Below are 27,996 nucleotides of genomic sequence, written 5' to 3'. Positions count from 1 at the left end.
CGCCGCCCATAACACAGCACATTTTGTGACTCAATCTACGCAATATATTTTGTGTCCAGAGAATTCAATTTGGTCGGTATTCGATAAATTAACTACAGTTATACAAGCAACATATATGTTGTGGTAATTTAGAAATACTAATAAAGTATTTCTATTATTTTTTTAATCCGTTGGTGTTCCAATTTAATACAACTGTGTTATGGTCGTTCGGTCAATTAGTATTTATGATACGCTCTTATAAGATCTGAAGTACCGACTACCAATTTAGACGAGCGCAGGCCACTTTAATATAGTCAGTTTTTCATCAAATCCTACATATTTACACGTCACAGTCTCCACCAGGCAACTCATTAACCAATTTAAGCTGGCTGCACACGGAGCGGTTTGGCCACTTCCGTTTTCGGATTATGATCCACAGTGATTAGAAACCACTTCCACGGCTTGATTACACAAATAGGTGGTTTTAAAATAGGTTTTATAAGACTGTCGCTAACGAACCGCCACGATCAAACCGTTCCCTGTGTAGCCAGCTTTACACAAATCAGTAGTGCTCTTATTCATAGAATAGAGATTAGATAGAATTTGCACTCATCGGTAATAGTTGTTAAGAGGACGTGTCACCCAAAGCGAAACGAATACAACGGCTGAGAAAATGCGGTGTTAAGTGTTTTTGCGATCCGCAAGCACGTGACGTTAAGCCACGCCATTACCTATTCGTAGTCGGCGGCTGCTCGTACGGAAGCGCGTCTTATTATTATATGGACGTTCTTCTGAACACATTAATACACTATATTATACTATAATATAATCAATCAATCAGTGGTAATATTAGCATTCCCTGCGTTTCTCGTCAATACTATTAGGCTTTCAAATACGAATAAAAAAGTACAGAAAATTTGCTACGCCATTCTAGAATGTTACCTCTCACAGATGCTTTACCACATTACTGACTTGCGTCTCTATATCCCACCGAGCCATGGTTTAATGGAAGACGGCAATGGGAAATTAACTATTTAATTATTTATTAAAATAGTTAATTTATTTAATCTTCATTAATGTATAAACATTAATTTTTTAACAGTCTAAATAATTATTTTGAATAGCATATGATACACGTTTTATAATACAAAATATACGTGAATAATAAAAAAAAACTTTTACTATGAAAAAATGTATGAATAATATTATAATATAAATATAAATGATCAATGTATATGATATAGTCTACTTATATACTATAAATATTAATAGATATCATATGTATCTACTATCTACTATGTAAATACTAAATATATAATACAAAGTGTATATAAACCAAAGGAAAATAATTATATAAGTAAATACATGCAATATATTTTTACAAATACCTACACAAATATGAATACATCAAGTCATATATTGAATTAAATATAAATATAATGTATGTTTCTTTATTATATTTACATATCCGTGATGAAGGCAAGATACACCATGTAATAATACTAATAACATACATTATTTTTTGTCTTATTGAAAAAAAAATTAACCCAATAGATACTAATAACCCAGCTCAACCCATCTGAAACTGTTTTAAAGTTCGTACTATTCACCAATTATAATTATGATATACCTAGATATAAATAACGGTTATTTATAAAAAATTATGCCATTTTAACACATTTTTGTTAAATTTTTATATTTGTGGAACTGTTTTCTCAAAACCAAGTTAACTGTATAAATGTTTTCTATATGCTATATTATTTTTCTACTGAAGTTAATAATTTGATGATTAATATGTGAATGTTTTTAATAAAATTATTATATATGTATATAATTACATAATATGTGTAAGTATGTATGCATGTATATGTATAGTATGTATGTGTGTGTGCATGTGTGTGTGGTGTGTATATATGTACCTATGTATAATGTATATGTATGTGTATGTGTATGTGTGTGTGTCTCGTGTGGAAATTTATATATTAGCAAATGCGTGTAGGTGTGTAGGTATGGTTTATATGGGTCAACTGGGTCAAGTTAAACGGAATGTTTAACATGTGTTGTCATATGGAAATAATAAAAGAAAAATATTAAAAATTTGTTATCTGCAATTGATTCTAAAAATGAATAATTATATTTTTGATGAGACAAAAGAAGATAATCGATGATAATGTACTCGTATATTGCAAGTTGCCTATAATATTGTTAATTAATAAATGTTTCAACGGTGGTTGGGAGTTGCTGTGTATAGGTACTGCGTGTTTCCTATAGAAATGTCATATGATTTTACATGTAAATTTAAGAAGAAAATGAATGAGATGAGAACATACTTTTCTTACCTACTCGCACTAGTCACACTATAAAAGTAATTAAATTAGTATATAGTAAAAACGTTGGTATGGCTTTTATATAATTTTAAAGCAATATTAATTATTATTAACCTTATACCATTGATTTTATAATATATTATAAAATCAATGCTTATACTTAAACTAGAAAAACAAAATGAGTAGGCATTTAATCAATACACTTAAGACTTAAACCAATAACAGTGCTACACTACAATTTATAATGACAAAACCGTACTAAAAAAATTTCCCAAATCGTACACGTATAAAATCGAAAAATGTAGTAGCGTTATCCACGTTAATGCGAAAACAATAAATTGTAAGTATTTTTTTGTTCTGTGAAATATGTATGTGTCAATCTATGATTCACTCAAATAACGGACTTCTTGAGTCTCCCTCACCCTGGTAAACTATACATCATTTCACACGTCGGACAATAAACCGTACTAACGATGATTTATACATTGGGAGTGCACATTATTACACACTGGGTATATTTTGCATCGTTATACTGGGCGGAAAGGGGAAAAAAGATAGGAGAAAGATCAATGTCGTCATCGCCACCTTATACAGTCGATTAAACAGTATAGCTGGACCGATGTGACCATAACATAAAATATTCTGCATTTTTTTAGCGTCTCCGCGATGATTTTTGATAGTTTATTATACAGTTCTTTTTTTTTATATTTATTTTAATAACGCACCAGAAAAATAAAAGAATTATATTGAAGTTTTAACGATTATATTTTGTGATTAATAAATAGTAAAACGTGTATAGGTACAATCGTAGAGTGATAAGATTAGAAAATTACCTATTTTCTTTAATATTATTAAATTATTATTTGTGGCATAGGCATTCGTTCTTATTAAGTTACGTAATTGCATGCTACTAATTAGTAATTACTATTACATGAATATTATAATATGAGTAGTATAATAATTTTATTAATTATTATTGTCTATTGATAAGTAAAAAATTTAATGGATTGGTTTTATTTTCTATAGCTAATAGCATTATTAATACAAAAATATTTATATTAAACATTTATTTTGAAAAATAATTTCAATATAAACAAAAAACAATATATTTTTATCCTTTTCTGTATTTATTTAATTTTTCATAAAATTATCTTTATATTAATATTTTTTTTATGATTGTTTTGAATATTGTGTTCTTATTTTAAAGTTGCCTACTGTTTTAATAAATTATCTACAATAATTACACAATTTACCTATTTAAGAATGTTTTTCAAAATTATTTTGTAAAAATAAATAATATATATTATTACGCATATATTAATTAAATATTCATAAAATAATATCTGTATACATTTCAATAGATGATTGAAGTTTTCATTGGCGATAGATAAGTATGATATTATGTTTAAATTTTCATTTCGATAAAATAATAAATACTGCTCTTTTTATCAAGAGTAGTCTCAACACTATTTATATTAAGTATTATGAAACATTTTCATTAACCTCGTTTTAAAATTGAAATAATAACTCAAAGGTGTAAAGAATAACAACCAAAATACAATCGTGTAAATGTAAACAATTCTTATTAAATCCACCGAATCGCAGTCAATGCAACGATAATGCAATGTTGTATATAACATAACAATATAGGAAACGCTTTTGGCGAGTATCGGGTGTACACGATTGTGCGTTCGGGTTTGTTTCTTTTCACTTCGCCCCCGTTTCCGGTTGTTTGGTCTCACCGGTTATTCCTGCGCGATAAACGCCAAAAATATATTTTTATTTTAATGGATTCCGAATTTTATTAGGTTTTTTCTCTTTTTTTATATTTTTTTTGTTCCACAATTCTTCACAACGTTGTATTACTTAGCCAAAGTCAATACACGACGCGTGATCATATAATATTATAGGTACAAATGTACAATATAAATACTCAGATAGGTAAATACTAGGTAAAATTTCAATATTGAAGAAATTAAATTATTTTTTTACATTTTTTTATCACTCATTAATAGATATAAAAATTAATAAATGTATATTATTATAACATTCACACTTTTTAGAATTGATTAAAAAATTAAGTAAATAACTGCCCATTGCTCATGTTAATTAAAATAAGGATATATAATTTTTGGATATAAAATTTCATAGGTACATCAGGGACGGATTTAGGTATGTGGTGGCCCCTGAACGGAATGCGTTATGGAGGCTCCTTATACATAAACAAGGAGAAATATATTTTTTTACTATTAAATAACATTTATTATCTTTATCATATTTAGTAGTACTAGTAGTAGTAACAATTCAATTAACTACTTATTTAATAATAAATAATTATAAGAACAATTAAATCGACTATAACATTATTTACTAGTATAAATAATATCATCATAATATTTTTCCTGTATCTTATTTTAAATATCATAAAATTATGGGGGCCCTTGGGCTACAGCCCACTCAGCCCTCGCCTAAGTCCGGCCCTATAGGTACTTATGGAAAATAAGCTATGCCTACTTATTTTGTTTTTAAATCTTAAAATTAATAAATATTTATTAAACCGGTGGTAGTCTCTTTAAAGTTTCAGATGTTCAAAAAGTATCTTACTATTATATAGAATACCATACCCAGTAACGTATACAAGGGGGGGTTCAGCCCCCCCCCCCACAACACCCCCGATTTTTTGTTTTTGTATACGTACCTGACCATATCTACAAGTAATCAAACAGAAATATTCAGTAATAAATTTTCAAAGTTAGCATGTGATAAGCACTTTTCTATTTTGAAACTTCGTAAAAAAAAGACATCAAAAGTCGTAGAAAATGAAACGAAATTTCAGCAGCAATAATTATTGACCACTGTTCGATCAAAATAAAAAATAAAATAGAGACATTAAAAAAGGAATATTATATGATAAATATATATATGTGTGTAATGTGTATTAAAATTATCAAGTATCTACATTAATTAAACATACAATATGTCAACACCATACAAATATTGTACAATAAAATAGTACTTATTAGTTATTACACCTATTGCAGAGCAACATTATATAATAAATATTAAAAGTTTCATAAGTCTTATGCAATATTATGAAACATGAATACTCGTGTATTGATTATAATTTTCAAGTGTGAAATATTGTTTTATTGAAATAATCTTGTTTACACAATACCACGAAGTTGTAAAGTGATAATTATATAATATTTAAATTTACTTATTTATTATCTAATTCATTTAAAAATATACTGATATTCAATGTCAATTGGGCACTTTTAACTTATAATAATTATCAATTACTGTAATTACATCATATTACATACATTTTTGAGTAATATGAATTTGAAATGTATAAATTTTAATTAATAATAAAATTTGTATAATTATTATAAATTACTTTTATAAGTATATCTATTATCTACTTAATGAAAAATAACAAAAATTACTTATTTTTTAAACTATGAAATAAGTTGAAATTTGATAACTTAAGTTAATAGTAATAAATTTAAAGATTCCTATGATATAGTATACAATTATAATGTAAACTACCAGGCGAGTAATCAAATGTTTTAAGAGGATGTCAGCGCACTGTTTGTTTTCTTTCTCTAGCCCACGCGCAACATAGACAAAACACATTTACGCAGTCTGAGTAGAACTCGTTCAATTTTGGTTCTAGAGTAAATATACCTATTATAAAATAAAATGTTGATAATATTTCTGAGTACAAGGCGATGAGTTTTTAAAAAAAATTTAAATTTTGAAAAGTTTAACATTATTTAAAAATTTTGTAATTTATAACTATTTCCAAACGATATAATGAATATTTTATTGGGAATAATGGAAAAAACTCATCGTCTTGTACTCAGAAATGTTATCAAAATTTAATTTTATAATAGGTATATTTACTCTAGAACCAAAATTGAACGAGTTCTACTCAGACTGCGTAAATGCGTTTTGTCTATATTACGCGTGGGCTAGAGAGAGAAAACAAACAGTGCGCTGACATCATCTTAAGGGAGAGGATAAATGTCTTAATATATTTAAATACAACTTGTTGAGGGAGATTGTACACATAGTCATCGTGGAGTTATACAGTCATATTAATACATTTTAAAATATCTTTAAATTTTTAATTTTTCTTCAAATAAAATAAATTACTAAAAATCTGAATAAAATACAATATCAATAAAAATACAAAATTATAATAATAGTTATATCATTTATATCAGTCTATTCATTCATTCTTTCTTGTCAAATCTTCAGATAATAAGGCCACAACGTCGTTTATCGAAAACATTTGTAATAGCAGTTGTTTATATTTTGGAAAAAACCTAAATCACTTTTAGCATACCTACCTAATACTTATATTATATTCTCGGATTATATATTTATATCGCTAGGTATCTATTATTATTGATTTTATTAAATGTTTGTAGTTTGCAATCGCCTACCAGAAATATAATAAACAATAACAATTAACAAGATCTAGTCAGTAGTCGGCATCTAGGTAGGTTACTACCTATGTACATACGACTATACGAGTATAATATGCACTAATGACTAATGTAGTATCATTGTCTATACATATGGGTAGGGCTCGGAACTTAATGCACTAAAAAAGTACTAAATATGCATGCACTTATGCACTTAAAAAAGTACAAATATGCTCTAAAAATATGCACTTATATTTAATTATTTTACACATTTTAATTTTCACAAATATTTTTTTTAAATTTATAAATAAAAAAAAAGCAAAGTTATATAAATAATATTTATTTTAATTTTTTTAATCATAATTGACCTTCACTTCACATAACTTACAGAATAAAATACTTCCGTCGGTTTTGAATATATCCGTACCATATTCCAAAACAAAACTATTCAAACGATTTGTCGCAAATTGTTTGGTTTTTGGCATAATGAATTAAAAATAATATAAGTAGGTAATTAAAACAAGAACGACGCGTACAACTACAACAGATAAGACGGACGTATAAGCCGGAACTGACAAAAACATCTAAGCGGTTTAGCAGTAGATCTATTAATGCCATTAACAGTAATCAATGAGTTATTTTCCTAGAAAAGTATTTATAGAAAATCGTCGTATTTCGATAGCTGTTGTTTCTATTTTTAAATTTGTATAATATTCTATTTTAGATGAAGATAGCTGTAGTTGTAATTTATAAATATATATACATTATATTTTTATAGGGGAAAAACATTGTTTTTAATATCAAATAGAAATTTGAAAAATACGATACAAGAATATCTAGTAAGGTCTCTCAATATGAATGTATTTATTTTTTTTATTTACAAATTTACAAATTTTCATATGGAATCTCCATAAATTATAAAATATGCTCTAAAAAATTGTAAAATTAAGAAATATGCTCTAAAATCTAAAAATCACCAAATATGCAAAAATATGCACTAAAAAATTTTGATATGTTTTTCGTGGTGTCTTGGAATGAATTTCTAGCTCACTTAGCAATAAATCTAACGGTTCAAAAAAATCATGCAAATGCAACAACTTCCGAGCCCTACATATGGGGCATGGCCTCTCCATAGTTATGTAAGTGTATAGGTATACTAGAAAGTATATTAATAAAGCTGGTAATAGAATAATACAAAATAATATTCTCATTTCTCTGTACTAATAGGTACATTTATAAACAAATCAATAATGTTGAATTATTGTTGATAATGAAAATTGAACTACCAATGTATCTATCATTATTAGAAAGAAAGTTTATCCTATGTATTGCGCTCAAAATCTGTACAATAAATCTCATAATAATATCGAATTATAATTTACAGATTAATGTACATTAATGTAATTTTTTAATGATAAAAATAAACCTAAAATGCTTAGATAATAATTGTAGTAGGACAATATTATTTATTCGATATATTGATTATTGCCTACATAAGTATATTAATATATTATATAAACTTTGTTCGTCGACCCGGTTGGAAGATTGTTTTCTTTTGTCGCTTTCACATAAGTTTCCTATATAGTCATATTTAGGTGTAGGTATCCACTAATAGTGCACTGTTATGTTATATAAATCACTCACATAATCAAACAAGTTATTTGATTTCAGACTTTAATAATTTTTTTAGGTACTCTCTACTTTCGTATCATGACTTCTGCCGGACCCTGTATGTACTAGTACGTAGGACTAGTACGACTTACGAGTATATATTATATTTGATTTCATCATATAACAAAAAATAAAGTTACATTATTAATGTCCTATTTCATAATTTACGATTATAGATTATAAACAAAGTGAAGAACGTATTAATATTTAATTGTACAATGGTGTCTATGGATATTTAATATTTATGTCTATAACTGTGTACACGAACAATTATAGTAGAAAAAAATCTTAGATTTTCAACTTAAGGGTAATTTTTGGTAGCGAATTGGTTTTAGTTAGTTATTATTTTGGAGGACGAAAGTAAAAAAAATTCAGTATTTTTCAAAATAATCGAAAAAAAAACAAAATAAAAATAAAAAATTTTTATGTAAAACCAGTTTTTAATAAAACCGATTTGTTTTTTTTAGATTGAAAACAAAAAATAATAACTGTAAATAATTTGAAAATATCACTGATTATATATATTAGCTTTATAAATACGTGTGATCAACATTAAAAACATTTTCACTCTTTTTAAACTATTTATAGGCATTTAAAATTTTGGATTATGTTCCGATAAAAACGTTTGTATTATAGCCATTTAAAAATAATAAATTTAAAAGACATTTTTTTTATAAGCATTTGAAGTTTAAATTTTGACAAAATTCTTCAAATTCACGAACATTTTATAATTATTTTACTGTTAAAAATGTATGAAATGTTAATTTTTTTATACAAATTATACAAAATTAATTATAGATATTTGATGTTTGAATATTTCCTAATTCAGTGTCAATGTATTCTCGATTATCCGCGAAATATGGTGGTAGGGTCCCCTGCTGTAGACATACCAATAATAGTTTAAATTTGAACAATATGTATTACATTTTTTAACAAAGATTAATACGATTTTAGTGATTTTGTTGTAAGTTAAAAATATTTTTCTTGATTAAGTACCTACCTACTTGAAACTTTTAACATATAGTGTTATACTTCCAAATAGGTACAATTGGGGTCCAACATTTTTTAATATAGATACTGACATTTTATAGTCAATAAACTATATTTACCAGTAAAATGTGGCTACTTTTAAGAACCTAACAGGGGTCCGAATCGCTTGGCCCCCCTCACACATACGGCCTTGTACCTACCTACCTAGTACCTAACATAAAACCCTTCGTCGTTAAATTAAATTAGCTGTTATCTTGTTAATCCATCGTTGTTCATAAGTTTACATAATAAAAACATAGAGCATGTTCTGTGGTAATTGTTAAAAACAAAAACATGATTGATGAATAAATAATTATCCTATTAGTATAAAATATATGTATTTTTTTATGTAATGGTTGATTATTAAACAAATCTAATAGGTTATAAATATAAATAATTTACAAAATTTAAAACTAAAAGAAAACTTAGGTTTTTAAATCCTAAATTTTGCACAAAAATGTTTAATTTTTTTAACTAGAAAAAGACAGAAATAAATAATTGATTAACATTTAAATTATCTAGTAATATTAATCTTCTAATTACAATGATATGTATTCTTATTTTTTTGCTTAATTTAATAATAAGATATCGACCAGAACCATTGAAATCTGTAAGCAACTTATCATTCTATGCATAACATACTATTCAAGCAATATATTCCATTAATGATTAATTAACTATTTATGTGCTTATAATGCTTTTAAAATATTAGATTTTCATACATTTTAAATTGTTTCCTTTGAAATTATATACATATTTAACTTAATTGCCTTAAAATAAATCACATCATACCAACCACTAATAAGTGGTATGGCTGAAGACTGTATTCATACTTCAAGGGCTAATAATATCGAGTGATCATACCAAACATATCTATATTAGTTTTCTAATAATTTAGAAATTCTGATGAAAGAATCAAATGATATTTGACAAAGGTATTTAATTAATAATGCACTAATTATAGTAACACCTCTTCAATATTAAAATAGGTAAAAAAATTTATTTTACAGGCAAATAAATACATTTTATCTTATAATAACAATTTCATACATTCATTGGTCTTCTGTACGATTTAAGCTTATCATGTTCATATAACTGGTGTATTTTTTCATACATAAATCTAAAAAAAAATAACATATTATCATAATTTTTGGGCGGCTCATTTGTTTCGACATCTGTTTCTGTGAATTCAACAAGCAGTTGATGGATAGCTTCAATAGTAGCTAAAAACCACCGGGGGCTGCCTTTTTGATGCCTCCAAAATTGAGATAATCTTATTTGCAGCTTTATACACGGAAGTCCTGAAAAAAAAAGAAGTAATAAATAAGTAAGTGTTACTATTACGTAATAATAAGAATATCACACAACTAGAATTAAAGTATCAAACCTGATATTATTGGATCCTTCAGAATTCCATTACTTTGATTCCACGTACTATCGATAAACAATGCATGTGTAATGAATTTGCTAGAAGTCTTGTTTTTGTTATATTCTTTACTATCTTCTTGTCTGTACAAATATATATCAAAGGATGAATAATCAAGTTCTAATTTAACTTAAAAATAATACTAAAAATAATTATTATTTATACAGTAAAACTTCCGTTAATGGTCACCTCTATGTAACTGTTAGGTTTTTTGGTCCCATCAAGTGTTATGCCATGTATTGTCACCACTATAGGACAGCCACCTGTAAATAGCGGTCATTATTTATGGTCCTTTCGGTGACCGTTAATTGGAAGTTTCACTGTATTATTTTTATTGTTATACAACACTACTTATAAGTCATAATGTATTGTATTTTGCAATTTAAATGTTCTTGTACTTTACTACTAGGTCATACAAATAATGTGCCATCCGACATTAACCCACAACACTACTCCAATATGGCAAACCTAATCAATCATCTTACTTTCTTAATAAATTATCTATAATAAATATGGTAGACAAATAAACAGATAAAATAGAATTCCACAAATTTCATCAATGTCTTCCAAAACTATTAATAATAACCCAACTAAAAATACATTCTCTTAGAGATAATCTAAAACCAACAAAAATCCATCACTGAAATGCTATTAATGAATAATTTCCTATCATATAAAATGTAAATATATACCATTAATTTTTCTTATTGTATTTAGTGTAAAGATTATTAAATTTAAATAATAATAAAAAAGGTAAACCATTTATATTTGTATAGAATAAGAGGAGTATTCCAGAGAACTGCCACTTGTTTGCTGATGTATAGTGTTACAGGTGTTATGTTTTGGTCATAAATTTTAAAAAATACAATTAAAATATATATTTGTTCATGGTTTTCAGAAAGATTTTTGAAAAAAATGTTATATGTTTTTACTTTATTTTAGTTTAAATCTATTAATTTTTGTTTGATATTTTATTTTACATGTTTGAAATATATTTTCACAACAATTTCTAGTATATATAATGGAATTACTTCAATGCTGTATTTAACAATAATACCAACAAACTAAGCTAATTATACATTTTTCATCTATTAGATAAATGTGTAAAATTATAAGGGTCATTAATTTTTAATAATTTAATAATTTATGTTCCTGTGATTAAATATGGTAAACATAATATTCAAAACAAATAGTGTATGACAATATCAAAATGTAAAATTTAAATACTTTTTTTTTGAAGAATAGTAGTCTTGTAAGGTTACTGCAGATTTTCCTGGATAAATAAGGATTACCTGAAACAATAATAAAAAAACAAATGACAGGATTATTAAAATATATTTTTTTATACATGTTTTTGTAAATATAATAAACTCTACTTTAACAGACACTTTTTTAGGTACAGAAATATTTTTATTAATTATTTATAGGAAACCTCTAAATAACAGACACTTTTATTTAGATTTTATACTACAATTTTTATAGTAAATATTATCCAAGTTTATTTTATTACAATGTGCATGTTACACATTATTTTATTAATAAAGTAGTATTTGTAGTATGTAATGGTCGTCTTATTTGGCAACTGGTATTGTTTTGAATAATAATACACATAAGTACAGTAGAATCTTGATTATCCATCACCCGATTATCAGTCTTTCTTAGTTAACCGCCAGGCGGCAAACTAATTGTGTATTACAGTAAAATTTTATCGCCTTATATATGAGCAGATTTATCAAAAACTTTTTTGGCAATATCTACAGTAGTCTTGTGGTAATCCGAATATAGGCTAATTCAAAGGGTTTCGAGTGTACATCACCACCGTTCTATTATTGTACTTATATATAATTTAAGACTATACATAATTTAAAATAATAAAAATAATTTTAATTAATTAAAAAAAAAAAATGTAAGTTAATATTTTATTTATTGTACTTGAATAGTTTATATACAAATTAATAAAAAAATATTTAAATTTGTAACAGTTCAAAGTAATACAATCGACCCTTTTACCTAATCCTTTTTGGTTTACCGAAACACTACTATATATATATTTAATGGGTAAGATAAAAAAAAGTATATTGTGATAGATCTTTGTATTGAAAAGTCAGTTATCACACGTGTGTTTGTTTACGTGAGTGTTTATTGCTCCAAATATTGTCATAATTATTAAAAAATTATAAATGTGTATTTATGTTTAAAAAAATGCTTGTTGCTCGCTTAACTATCTTTTCGATAATCCGCCAAAGCTTTGGTACCAAGACTGACAGTTAATCAAGGTTCTACTGTTTATTTATACAATTATACATACAAATAATATAAATATTGATAAGTGTATCATTTTTTCAATATATTTTTATATCCATATAACAGTAAATACCTCGTATAAATATAAATATTGAGTTTATTTATTGATATTAAGAGGACGTTATACCCGCATGGGTTATCTCTGTATTATTAATGTAGATCATAGCAAATTTTCGTTCAGCAGAACACATTTTGTGATGTTAGCTTTAATATTAGAGTAATTTTATCTATAATCAAATTTAAAGGTAAGAATATTATATAAGGCATCTCATAGGCTTATATTGACATCTTAATTTTTAAGTGAGTTATGGTTAAGTAAAATATTAAAACTTTAAAATGCCCGTAACTCGCTTAAAAATTTAAATACCAATAAAAGCCTATGAGATGCTCTAGATAACATTATTACCTTTAAATTTGATAATAGATAAAATTACTCTAATATTAAAGCTAACATCACAAAATGTGTTCTGCTGAACAAAAATTTGCTAGGATCTATATTAGTAAGACAAAGACAACACATGCCGGTATAACGTCCTCTTAATCTAATAATTTATGTGGCGATCAAAACTAAACAATAGTGATCTATTTGACACCATCTTAAAAGATATAGCAGAATTTTGGGAATCACAGAAATCGTCATTTTTAATATTATAAACATTTTTATACATTTTTTAATTTATCATTGTTTTAAAAGTATCATTATTCTAAGTATTATATTATATCAATATATATATCATCGAATTATTAGATTAATATCAATAAATAAATTCATTATTTTTTATATATACGATGTATTTATTGTTATATGGATGGCGGGGCTATAAAACAAACCAGTACCTTTCTTAGTTTCCATATTATATGGATACCAGATGATAAAACATTGAATACAAATTATGCTATACAATAAACGATTAAATGTTGATGAAAATTACTTTGTCGTCTTCGGTGTACCTGGGCATGTCAGGGTAAATATAAATAGTGACATCGTTCGGTGCTAAAAGAGCAGCATGTATCGCAGTGCTTTTGCCCGCTATCTCTCGGCTGTGCTTTATGATGTCAATTTTAAACGGTAACTATAAAAAAAAAAATTCAGGAATAAATATTACAATTCGCACATTATGGCATTGTTCAAAAGCTACCTCAAGCATCGGGATTTTATTTTCTACATCAGCATTTAAAGTGTAACATGTGTAGCAAAAATACTTCCTAGACTTCGAACACTTGCGGCACGGTTGCCGTTCGTTTATGTTGAACAACGCTTGCCAGTCGTTGGAGATCTCTAGGCCTTCGAACGGGTTCATCTTCGCGATATTATAATATTAAATAATTAGCGGTCTACGTAGGTACCGATTTGAACATTTTAATCGTACATCACATAAATTATTCTTGTTATCAAAATATTAGGCATACACAACAGTTGAAACGAAATGAAAAATTACATAATAAATAATATTATTATTATTATTTGACCTTATCAACAGTATACTGGCTGTGATAACAAATTATCAATATTATGATGTTACAAAATTCCAAATTGCAAATTGAACCAATTTTAAAATCGAATTTATTCACAAACTGTATACGTTTGTTGTTTTTGCAATCCGTTTTCTTACCGTATACATTTCAGAAGGAATTCCATTAAAAAAATGTTATTCCCAGTATTTTTTTCGACTACGAACAAATTAATCACGGGCGTTGCAAGTTTTTAGCAGCCGGGCGGCAAACAGCACTTTGGGCACGTCTGTCCAAAACGTCAATAACAACGTTGATAACAAACGAGTTCCCTGACTGCGGTTTGAACTTTATATAATTAAAAATCCATACCTTAGTATAATATTTTGCTCCGTTAGCTTTCGTGGTAATTAAACTGACAATGGACGATGATGGACGTTTGGGTTTAATATATTATTTGAATTAATCACGTTCAATTGAATAAAAATTGTTTTTTAACTCCAGCAGGTATGTAAATATAAATTACATAACAAGTGAAATATCGTGTTTTGATTCATTTTCGACAAATAGGTAGATTAGTAATAGTTACATTATAACATAAATACCAGAGAAATTGGTAAAAACAAAAAAAAAAAAATAATGTACTCATAGCTCTATTTTATGTATTTATTTTATATTTTACACGGCCATTGACCAATTTTTTCATTGTGAACCATTTTATGGATTACATTTCTTTCATCATTAATTTATAGCATTTGGCTGGATTCCAAAAACATAATTGTTCGGCATAACTTTAATATTTAAATATATTTTTAGTTTGTTTTTTGTCTTCTGAGTGTTCAACTGTCTTTATATGTCTTTGAAATTTATGATTTTACAGGAACGATGAAGAAATTCATTATATCTTTACTGCTCTTCCATATAATACTGCCATTGAGTTTACTAATATGTGAGTAATATAATATTCAGTTAAAAATTATACCTATGTATTATTTAAAGTTTTAAATAGTTTTTAGGTTATTTTTGCCTTTTTTTAGACTTTTAATAGATGTTGTAAAATTTAAAATTAAATTTATTTGTAATAGTTTTTGTAATGAATATTTTTAATTACTATTAAACTAAAGATACTCAAACATATTTAATATAATTAGGCATGATATGATCTTGTAAAGAAACTTTAAGACTAATAAACTAACATATTTTATTTTATACTTTGTTTATAAATGTTATATGCATAACACTATATAATGATAATAATATGTATTTATAGTATTAGTAGGTAGTATTAATCATAGTGTGCATACTGTATATAGCTTAGTTGATGTACATACTTGTACTTACTTATGGTTAAAGAATCAAAATAAATTATTTTTTAGGGACTAGTGACTACCCTATCGCCCTCCACCCTTTCCTTTGGATATGATAGGTGCAAAATGACTCTCATGAGTGGCCCAGTCTAATGAAAATGTCTAGTTCTGCCTATGTGTACATTTGAATATATTTCAACTTGTTTATGAACTTTCTCTATTATAGAATGTAATATTTCTAACCAATAACATGTTAATAAACCATATCAGTTCAAATCTAAATATAAGTAGGGAAGTTAAAAATAATTAGTACATACAATTACTTCTACGTATAGATAAAATATTATGTTCTATCTACCTTATTTTAACCATAAATAAACGTTGCTACATATAAAAACTGAACTTAAGACGTCTTAAAAAAATAATTTATAATTTTTATTTTTTTATATACATGTACATATTATATGTAATTTTTATAAATTTAAATTCAATATTTTTATTACATATGTACACATACATTTTACAATTAACCCTAGAGCACATGCTTCACAGTCAAAAAGACCGGGCTTTTAGAATTTTGTTCATCGCTTCAAAAATCTGAAATATTAATCTAACCCAACCTAGGTACCTTTTAATTAGGTGATCACCTAAAATTATATACAACTCCCAATTGTATACAATTTGATGTCTGTAATATAGAAGGGTTCAAAGTTCATTATCTATTAAAAATAACTGTCTAAAAGACTGTGTGCGTGGTATAGTGTGAGATAACCTTATATGTAATAACTATATGAAAGTTTAATTTGTTTATATTAAGTATCATAAAAGCATTTGACAATTTTTATTTATTGAAAAGTAATAAAATTATGATTATTTCAATACACTGTCAAAAAGACCGTGTGCATAGAACCTCGTAAATATTTTTAATGCGTGTAATCTAAGGTTAAAACTGTTTATAACAGACAATATTGATGGTCCCTTGAGTGTCCTTGATAGACAGGATTTACTGTTATTAATTATTGTATACATTTAATGCATTCTAACATCTAGTTCTATATTATTTGCAAATTATATTTGGTTAATACGTGATTTATACTACTAGTTAAGGAGTAATCTTTAAATCATCAGTTGAGGTCAGATTTATATACAGTAAAACCTCCTTATAACAGAATGGCTCTGTACTAACTGATTTTTCTGTTATAAAGGAGTTTCTGTTATAGAAAGACTAAAATAAAAGAGATTTAGATTATGCAAAACTGTTGTTGTTTTCCGTTTTAAGGAGATTTCCACCTTATAGAGGGTCTGTTATAAGGAGATTTTACTGTACTCTTAAAATCTTTAAAATATGGTGTTTTAAAAATATGTATTATATACTCCTAATATTCTTTTGAAATATCAGATATATGATGTTTTATGTCATTAAAACTACAAAATATTCTGTAAAAAGAAAAAATTATTTTTTTTTTTTTTTTTATTTTATTTATAACAACAATTAATTGGTGCATGAATGGTATATAAAAATAATATGTAATTTAATTAAGTAATTATTTTCTTCAGAAAAATATTGTTTTTTATTCTCAAATATTCTCTAACTCATATAATATGATTTTTTATGTAAAATAAAATTGTTTTATAAATTCTGTGTTTCACAAATTATAAATAATATTATATCTTACTCCAGTTTAATTGCATACACTGATACACTAGAAACAAATATTTAAAATCATAAAAATGAAACCTCTAATCATTAGTTTTTTATTTTACTTTCTTGCTGTTATAAATATTTACTTAACTAAATGTATAATTCAGTTCATATTAATATTATACGAACTATGACCATACTAGAATAAGTATCTAATTGAATAAATATTAGATATTATTATTATTTTTATGTAACAATAAGATAACATAATCAATAATTTTAAGTGGTATCACTTAATTTAAACATCAACATATTAAGAATCTGAATGTTCCAACAATTACCAAATTTCCAAATTTCAATGCATCATTCATTATAGCCAATAGATAAATATTATATAATTATTGTTTATTTTAAGTATTCTGTATTTTAAAATTATTATGCATAGGTAATATTAAATACTTGACATAATTTACAAATTATATTTTATCAGGATCTTTTTTATATTTCTAGTTATGACCCTACCTTTCTATGACAGTACTTATAACCATACTTGAATAATTATTAGGTATTCATTTAATGGAACAACAAAATTATATGATTCATAATATATCATTAATGGTAATTTAAACCACAAAAAAGTAATTAATAACACCTAATAAAACATAAATAATGATAAATAGGTACCATGTTTTGTATGCAATGAAACAATTCTGACAATCTTATCTTTGTCAATTAACATTTGAGGTCTACATGTAATACATTTTTAATTAGTATCATGAATTATATAAATTAATAAGTTATTTTTACTCTAACTATAAATGTTATTTGAGTTAGTTTAAATTGTGAAGTTTAATTATTTTTAATATTAATAGATTTAATTAAAAGTTTTCTGGTATACTTACTTATTTCACACTACATTATTGAATATTACATTAGTAGCTTTTAGTTTTTAATTAATCAGAACTAAAATTTTATTTTTATATCTACTTTTGTAGCAAATATTTTGTAAAGGCCCTTAATACATTCATAAAACATATAAAATCTTATTTAATTCATTTTTTTAAATAATAAGCAATTTGATTTATAATTGTATTATTAATTTGATAAGCAATTATAATTTGTTAAATTTGAACCTTAGTAGAAAAATTAAAAAATTACCAGTGGATTATAATGTACTTGATATGATATAAGTATTACATTTATATGTAATATACATTTTATAAATAGCCAATATTTTTATTTAATACTCTACATTTTTTTTTTTGGTATAAATTAAGATATTTTAAGAGTTAACATATTTTTTTAACTTTTATTTGTTTTCTTGATAATTTATAAAATGATGATAAACTGGAATTCAAATATATAAATTATATGATAGTTATTTACCATGAATATGTTAGAACATTAAAATTTTGAGTTAATAAAATTCTTAGAATACTAAGACACTTATAATAGTTATTTTATGTATTTAAAACTGTAATTGTTATAAAAAAAACCCTAAATCATTAGTCTTTGAAATTGTACTACAACTATTTAAATATATATACATATAACAATATACATATTATAATATAATACTTGAAATTAGTAATATATAACTAACCAAAGTGTTTTTATATGGTATAAAATAATATAAAACATTATGTATTTACATTATTTTATGATGGCCTTTTTACTATAGTTATTAGTATTTATGGTTTTTATTTCAATATTAACAGTGTTGTGTTGTTTTTACTATTTTTGTAACTCAATATTTTAATTATATAAATATAATCAAGATGTACTATATTTATTATTATTTTTCTTTGTATAGTAGAATTTTTAAAATATTTACACTAATTTTAGGATATTTATACAAAAAAACTACAGTATGTCATTATTATATAAAACACAATGATTTTAAGTATTTAATGAAAACATATGAGTAAATTAATTTAAGATCCTAAATAAATTTGTTTTCAAATCTTGAACTTAGATTGTTAAGTCTTAAAAGTAAGAACTTAAATTCACTAATTGAATATGTAAATGTGTTCTCAATTACCTTATTAGAGTTACACCTTATTTAACTATGTACCAGTTTCTTGGTCTAAAGCTTATAATGTTAATAACTATATAAATACTTGATGGAAATTAATAATTCAACTTTTAAAACATTTTCATGGATCAGTGCTATACTAATTAGTTTGAATACACATCAAAAGTAATAGTTTTGGAAAATTATTTCTGTATTTGCCTGCCTGATCAGAATAACAAATTTGTTAATTTTGCAATAATGTTTTTTTTTTTTTTTATCATCTACACCATAAATCAAAATGTTTCAATTATCAACTTTGATGCTGATTTATATTAAAAAATATTGAATCTAGTTTGAACTTTAGATAGGTTAAAATTAAAATCTACTCGTATTTTTCAAATTAACTGGTGAAAAAAAAGTTAAAAAATGGTAAATTTTACATTAAGATGACTACACCTATTTTTGCTAAATATTTCTCAGGAGAATAGTTCTCATTTGGGTTGTAATTATCTCACAAAAATCAAATTTCGACCAATTATAGGTAAACATATTATTATCTGTGTTCCTATGTTGAATTATATTTATACCTTTATTCGGTAACTTTTTATGGAGTTTATAAAAGATTTAAAAAAAACCCAAATATTTAACATTTATAAAAAAACTAACATACGAAAACAGATAATTTTCTCACTTTTATGTTGATGAAATTTGGTTTTTGTACTATTAGTGTACCCAAAATAATTAATTTTCTTGAAACATATTTTGAAAAAAAAAATTATAGGTATTCGTATATTTATAGTCGTAAACCTAGTATTGCTCTGGTGGCTACAGCAGCAGTGTTACATAATCATACCCGACCACTCACACCGCACGCATTACCGCACCATAGGTCAAAACCTGTTATCTGTCGCAGGCGAGCTCGTTTATAAATACTCAAATCGTCAATATGAAAATAATAATATTGCATGCTGATTGCTGATGAAGTGATGAATATTGTATTTTTATCGATTTTATAATTCCGTTCTCCTACACGTTTTTGATTGCATTGAATTCGTTATGTTGTTATTATCTCAAAACAAATAACTACAGAAACTTGAAATGTAATGTAAACAAGTATTTTTATTATAATTTTAAATTATCATTTCTATATATATTATATATAATATTTTGAAATATTTGTAGATATTTGAAATTTTTGATTTTTTTTTTTATAAATGTACATAACAAATGTATGAATAGGCAAAAATATTTTAAAATGTTATACTTGCAAGGTTTCTAATAACTACTAAGGTTCCTTAAGACTTAAGTGGTTCATTTCCCAATTAAAAAATATCGAAACAATAGGTATTTATTATTATTATTATTTAAATTTAGAACTTTAATAAAATGACAGGTAGATACTAATTTGTTTTTTATATGTGTTTAAGATTTGAAAATATAATACAAAGTTCTTTTTACGGTTGTACCATAATAAAAAAAAAAAAAATTCTACAGAAAATTAAAGTTATTTTTTTAATACAGTTTGAAGTTCAAATTTTATGACGTTGGAATTCGTCCATAACATGATTATTTTTGATCAAAAAATGTTTGATATTTTGTTGTTTCAAGAAAAAAAAATAATAAATTAATAACAGTAGATACTAGATTCATGCAATTTTCATCTAACATCTATATTATAATTTCAATTATACGATACATTTATATATACTTTTAATTCTTTTTGAATTATTTATAAGCATGACAAATATTCAATTTATTATTTATTTTTTCCACTAAGAGGACGCAATATCCACATTATTGTCTCTGTTTTACTAACGTACATCATACCTAATTTGTGTCCAGCAGAACTTATTTTGTGATGTTAGCTTTAATATTAGAGTAAATTTACCTGTTATAAAATTTAAAGGTAGGGATATTATCTAAAAAATTCCGTATGTTTTTATTAATATTATCATTTTAAGGTGAGTTATGAACATTTTAAAGTTGTAATATTTTACATAGCTATAACTCACTTTAAAATGATAATATCAATAAAATCACACGACATTGCCTAATGCCTAGATAATATTCTTAACTTTAAATTTGATAATAGGTAAATTTACTCAAATATTGAAGCTTAAAGCTAACATCAGTACATCACAAAAATACAAAATGTATTCTGCTGAGCCTAAATTTGCTATAATGTACGTTAGTAAGACAGAGATAACACATGCGGGTGTAGCATCCTCTTAATGGCGATAACAAATTATTCAGCTGTTCAAAATTTTTAAAAATTCAACATAAGATCCCACATAAGCTGTTTTTATATTTGTAAAAATATTTTAAATACAATGATATAATTTTTTTCATGCATTTAAAGTAAAAATGTTCACAAAATTCGTCAAAATCGCAAAAAGTTAAAAACTATTTTTAGTTAGAAATCCATAAAAACTTTTCTTTTTATAACTAAGTTTTGAATATGTAATAAATGTTGTAACCATAAAATCTAAAAATATATAAAGACATATTTTTTTATTAACATTTCTAGGTAGTTCAAATTTGATCAAAATTACTCATTTAAGCGATAAATAACAATGTTAATTGTTTTGTTATAATTTAAAAACATTCGAGGAAATTAAAAAAATTTTGTATACTATATTATTATTACTATGAATTTTACTAAACGCATATGACATTTTAAATTTATTTAAGATATTATCTATTTATACTATAAACCTTTTTTTACTGTTTGATGATTTTAAATTTTGAGTTTTATAAGTTGATATAATTTATAATAATACAAAATAAATACTAATGATTTAATAACAGAAATATTTTTGGAAAAAATTATATCCACCTACTGTAATTTTATAAGTAAAATAAATAACTTGCTGATATATGCTGACAGACCTCCATCTCTGAATCGTTTTTTATTTACAATTATTTGTCATTGAATTCAAATGATGTACCCATAATGGTGCATAAACAGCACAACAGGATTTCCCACGTTTTTTTTTACATTTTATCAACTTTTATATATCCAAAATCCAATTGGAACAATTTATATTATACAAATCTCTTTTATAAATATTTCTTAATAATTACTTGTTTACATTGATTTTATTTGTTTTGAATGAATAAATCTATGTTATATAAAATATATTTTCTAATTTCATTATTTATTAAATCACGAGTATATACCTTGAGATTAATTATTGCTAGTAACTCAGGGTTATAAATCAAATTATTTAGAGATCAAGTTTTTAACAAGTCTAAATTAAAGTGGTTTAAAAATAGTATATTTGATGAATGTGTTTCTCTAAAAATACTATAATCAAAATAATCTATATTTAATGGCCTCTATTTTATTTGTTTGACCTATTTAGTACACAGACCAAAGGGTTAACATTTTTTCTAGGCATAACCTATCTAGTGAGAAATATAAAGATTTTAACTTAGTAGGTAGGGCCTGATTTAATAAAATTAGGCCCAAGTGCACAATATTTTTTGGGGCCCTCAAGTCAAAAAAATGTTCTAGAAAAATTCTACATAGAAATGGAGGGGGGGGGTGGGAAATGTTAATAATAAAAAAAAATATTTATATGTTAAAAGTGTTAAATATCAAAATACCTATTTCAAAACTCATAAAATATTTGTACATTATTTCATGTACTATAAATATAATTTTGTTACTCAATTTAGTTACTTGGTCTAGTAAATTAAGGACAATGAAAAGACAATACTAATTAAATAACATAACAAAATTATACTATATTAAAATATTAAAAATACTTCAGGATTTTATTATATAAATTTAAATTTAAATTAATTAATTTCAGTTTTCCATAAAATTATAAAAATGGAAAATAACTTATTAATTTAACAATTTATTCTATAAAATTAAAATTAAATAAAAAATGTCCAATTTCTATTTACATTTTATCATAAAAGAGTTTAAATTAGTTATTACTTTATTAGGTATCAAATATTTTTGATGGTCAAACAATTTTCTATTATTATTATTTTAATATTTCGTGATGATAACTTATTAGCACTGGGGTATGGAATGACAAAAATAACCAAAATTCAACTGATAATTTAATGATAAGAATATACTAAAGTCTGAACATTGACAGTTGGTATTACATTTTAGAAAATACATTTTTGTGGAATTAATTTAAAAAAAATAATTTTCTACAACTTACAGAGCCCGGGGGCCCCCAGAAATTGGGGGCCAAGTGCAAGTGCCCCATCTGTACTTGCATAAATCAGGGCCTGTTAGTAGGGTTAGTAAAACTATTACTCTGGTATCTTATTAAGCCTAATTTCTTCAAAGTTTTATTAATTATATTTAAAATATAAATATTGAAAATTAATTTTCAGTCCAATGTAATACCAAAATCTTCAATATTTGAAATGGTCGACAGTTTTTAGTTAGAAATAAAATATGGAAATATTAGGTTTTCTTAGTACCTACCTACTATGAAAAGTTATAAATTTACATTTTGAAATAGTTAAGCCGATTTCATTTTTAAAGCATTAGTTTTTATTTGCAAAAGAGAATATTCTAGAAAAATTTAAAACAAACCTAAGGAGATTGGAAACGGTGATTTTCTGTCTTTGTCTTACACACGTGGAACATAGGAAAAATAACATATGCGCCTGACAAAAATTAAGGTACTTCTAGTTTTTCGATTTAAAATATGTAAAGATGATAGAATTGTCAACAAGTTTACTTTGCATCGGTCAAAGCATATTTTTAATATATTTAATAATAAAAATTGACAAATTTATAAAATTTAAAATATTTATTCTCATCAAAATATTTTTTTTAAATAATAAAACAATCAGAAAAGTGCTTCGACCGATGCAAAGTAAACTTGTATACCAATTAAAACATCTTTACATATTTTAAATCGAACAACTATTCTAATTAACTACTTAATTTTTGTCAGGCGTATAGCTATGTTCCACGTGTGTTAGACAAAGACAGAAAGTTACCGCTTCCAATCCCCTTAAGATAATTAATAAAAATATTAAATAGGTATAGTGAAAGATGAGATCCTTGTAGCATTCCAGTCTCCAAAAGATATATAAATAATATATGATAAATAATTTTTATATTTTACATCTGGGTTCTATTTGTAAAAAAATATATAAGCCATGATAAAAAAGGATTGTCTATACCAGCGTTTCTCAACCGGGGGGTCGTGATTGCCTTGACTGAGGGTCGTATATGTCAAAAATTATACAAATATATACTTTTTATAGATAGGGAAGGGGGTCGCGAAGTAATTGACCATATTTTATACCTTTTTTGAGGGTTGCAAGACTAAAAAGGTTAGGAATCGCTGGTCTATACCTATACTCTATGGTATAGTTTTTGTGATCTTAAAGTGATTTAGTCCATTAAAATCGGTAGAAATGACATTAGCTTGGTAACTGTCTTTAACACAATATATTAAGATATTATGGTAGAAGGTAATTAAGTTAATATTAGTTGAGTATTTTGAAACAAAAATAGTGCTGATTATCAGATTAGTACTTACTGACTGTTTTTCTAAATTAAATTTGGACACACAGTTAAATCAAATTATTTCATTCGAAATTTATGTATAATATAAATATATTTATTTATTTATTCTTGATATTAAATATAAAAATTACAACTAGGGAACGGATTTTATTGTAATAAAAAAATCAATATATGTACATATATATTTATCAATTTTTCATGAAATATGGAATAAAAAATCCAAAATATGTAAATATTAAAAAAAATGTATTAGAATTGAAAATTACAGAAAAATAAATATTTTATAATTATAAATATTAAATAAAAGTAATACAAATGATGTAGGTATATAAAGTTATGAATATTATTCTGAAACAAAGCAATGAGAAACAACATATTATTGTAAGTTTGCAAATAAAAAATTATGACGGTTTGGTCGGAGAATACTTTTGTATTGGCTAAAAGACCGTTTCACATCAACAGATGTGATAGGGGCATAATTATTTTTCACTATACCAGAATGAATGTATTCAATTTCCTGAGACCCTTGTTGAATTTTTCCTATTAAAATATTTCTGTCAAAAATTACATATCTTGTTGTTTTAGACAAAGCAGGTCGGAAAAAATCAATGAAAATATCAAAAATTACTAAAATATATATATATACTTATTTACCAAATATGTAAAATACATTTGGGTTTATTTCAATTAGAATGATCTAAATCCTACACATTTTTTATCAGATTTAAAATATCTCATTCCAATAAAAATATGTATTTACAATAAAATCCGTTCCCTAATTATAACAATGCATTTCATAATTTTTTTTATGATATTCATGAAGATTTGATACACTGAATGTTGTTCTTTAGAATATTGAATATTGCTACTAAAATATTTTATATTTTATTATTGTTATAATTTATAACTATTTTCAGTATTGACCCAATAACAAAATCAAATAACTAAGCTTTTACTACATATAATATTCAGATAAATATGTTAATATTTTATTAAATTACTTGTATACTTGTTGATATGAATTTAAGAAATTTACTTTCAGATATGTTTTACAAAAATGTCTTTTCTTTTTTAGGTATCTGTTTAAAACAGAATGCATTAACCGGAATTTATTTATTTTTACTACTCTATCTTCCACTAATCAAAACACCTACTCCAACAAATATAAATGGTAAGTTTTTAATTAAAATTAATTTAATCATAAAATATATTATTGAAATTTAAAACTGTATTTTATATTATTAATTAGGAAGTTCTGGAATGTTTTTAAAAACTGTAACTTTGATAAGTTGGCTCATGGTATTAATTCAGCTTTTATTCCAAATTGTTCTGCTTGTGATGCATCCATACGGAAAAATTTTAGAACCACCTTGTGAGTATATTAATTGTTATTCATTCAAGATTATATGTTCAGATTATTTTAACGATTTATAATATTTGTATACAAAATAAATTATTTATTTATTTATTATTTTTTTAAGGCAGTGGAGTAGAACGAATGTTTCGTTATATTGGATTAATTGAGTTATCTAAACTACAACTGATTGAAATATTGTACTTCTACTTACCAGAATTGATAATGGTGTGTGCATCTACTATTATACAACGCATGTTAATTAAAATTAATGTTGAAGAAGATGCGTCAGATACTTTTATGGAAATCACAGATTCTGAAACAAGAGCAACTACATGGCAACAGACAAGTTCTATTTCTGTTGCTATTTCTATTGGTAAAATTATTTGTGTGGTTTTAAGTTTATTATTTTTGTTATACCTATGGTTAACTAATATTTAATTATAGGAAAATATCTTTGTTTGGTGATTATTTGTCTTGCTGGAGTTGCAGTACCATCAATTATTAGTGCATTTTACTACATAACATTTTTGGGAATAATGACATGGTGGTCTTGTTACCATCCTATAAGTCGTGGATTTGCCTACTTATTTCGTTTTGTTTGTTTGGTTGCTTGTATACATGTATCTATTCTTTTTGTATATCAAATGGAGTGGGCTCAAATCCTTTTACCTCCACAATCACCAATTGCAAGGTAATTTTTTTTTTTTTACTACAATATTTTAAACTTATATTTGAAAAAATTAAATTGATTAAATATATTTCTTGTGTAAAATATATAGGTTTAATTTTATTTAATAACTAGTTCTAAATAAATATCTAAAACTAGAATCTGTTAGTACAATGATACTTCTAAATAATAATGACTAATCACACATATCATAAAATATTGCCACTGTAAAGAAGTAACTATCTTTTAAATGTAACTAACATTAGCACTTGTAAGAATTTACTGTTAAGAGAATGTCATATCTGCATGTGTTCAGTGTTGTCTTCGTCTTACAAACACAAAGCATAGCAAATTTGCTTTCAGCAAACTAAATGTTATGCTGTTAGCTTTAATATTAGAGTCAATTTATCTGTTATCAAATTTAAAGGTAATAATACTATCAAATGCATATCATAGGTTTTTATTGATAATTTAATTTTTAAGTGAGTTATAAATATTTTACTTAACTATAACAAACTTAAAAATTTAAATATTAATAAAGACGTATATGATGTCCTAGATTATTAGTTTGATTATAGGTAAATTGGCTCTAATATTAAAGCTAACAGCATGCAATTATTTTGCTAAACGTAAATTTACTATATTTTAAGTTCGTAAGACGGAGACAACACATATGGGTATGATGTTCTCTTAATGTAGGTTATAATGTACATATCATATTTGTTAGTGAGTAATTTTTATATTTTTCTCAGTACTAGTTCAATATTATTATTATGTTTTTATTAAAACATATGTTATTTATGTATGTTTAAGTTTAAATTTTAGGTACAGTGGTAAAACTATATAATATGTATAGACTTTTAAAAAATATTA

The 27,996-nt window shown here is 24.8% G+C and overlaps 2 protein-coding genes across 6 annotated transcripts in view; one reads left to right on the top strand and one right to left on the bottom strand.

The window, feature by feature from the left end:
* Window positions 1-10,419: 10,419 nt before the first annotated feature.
* Window positions 10,420-14,597, bottom strand: LOC132927996 (tRNA-uridine aminocarboxypropyltransferase 1). The gene is made up of 5 exons (XM_060992548.1): window positions 14,309-14,597; window positions 14,102-14,242; window positions 12,093-12,157; window positions 10,827-10,948; window positions 10,420-10,740 (listed from the first exon to the last, which is right to left on the bottom strand). Exons 1-5 carry the CDS (start codon window positions 14,468-14,470, stop codon window positions 10,484-10,486), a joined length of 747 nt encoding a protein of 248 aa, XP_060848531.1. The 5' UTR covers window positions 14,471-14,597; the 3' UTR covers window positions 10,420-10,483.
* A 136-nt stretch (window positions 14,598-14,733) lies between these two features.
* LOC132927994 (piezo-type mechanosensitive ion channel component-like) overlaps window positions 14,734-27,996 on the top strand; it is a 40,716-nt gene continuing 27,453 nt past the window's right edge. For 4 of the 5 annotated variants that reach the window (XM_060992544.1, XM_060992543.1, XM_060992545.1 and 1 more), the window contains exons 1-7: window positions 14,734-14,962; window positions 15,020-15,128; window positions 15,502-15,570; window positions 26,175-26,270; window positions 26,349-26,471; window positions 26,581-26,829; window positions 26,901-27,147. In XM_060992544.1, the coding sequence (XP_060848527.1) occupies window positions 15,507-15,570; window positions 26,175-26,270; window positions 26,349-26,471; window positions 26,581-26,829; window positions 26,901-27,147 (779 nt within the window). In that variant the 5' untranslated portion in view covers window positions 14,734-14,962; window positions 15,020-15,128; window positions 15,502-15,506. The remainder of the gene's footprint in view (window positions 14,963-15,019; window positions 15,129-15,501; window positions 15,571-26,174; window positions 26,271-26,348; window positions 26,472-26,580; window positions 26,830-26,900; window positions 27,148-27,996) is intronic. The other variant, XM_060992542.1, reaches the window with a different exon arrangement.

The sequence above is a fragment of the Rhopalosiphum padi genome, chromosome 3 (genome assembly GCF_020882245.1).
Source record: "Rhopalosiphum padi isolate XX-2018 chromosome 3, ASM2088224v1, whole genome shotgun sequence".
NCBI lineage: Eukaryota > Metazoa > Arthropoda > Insecta > Hemiptera > Aphididae > Rhopalosiphum > Rhopalosiphum padi.
This window is presented reverse-complemented; position numbering and strand designations above follow the sequence as displayed.

Coding starts and splice junctions, on each gene's coding strand:
- LOC132927996 (XM_060992548.1), bottom strand. CDS start 14,470: ATGAACCCGTTCGAAGGCCTAGAGATCTCCAACGACTGGCAAGCGTTG. Junction 14,243..14,308: donor ATAAAATCCCGATGCTTGAG/GTAGCTTTTGAA, acceptor TTTTTTTTATAG/TTACCGTTTAAAATTGACAT. Junction 10,741..10,826: donor GAAGGATCCAATAATATCAG/GTTTGATACTTT, acceptor TTTTTTTTTCAG/GACTTCCGTGTATAAAGCTG.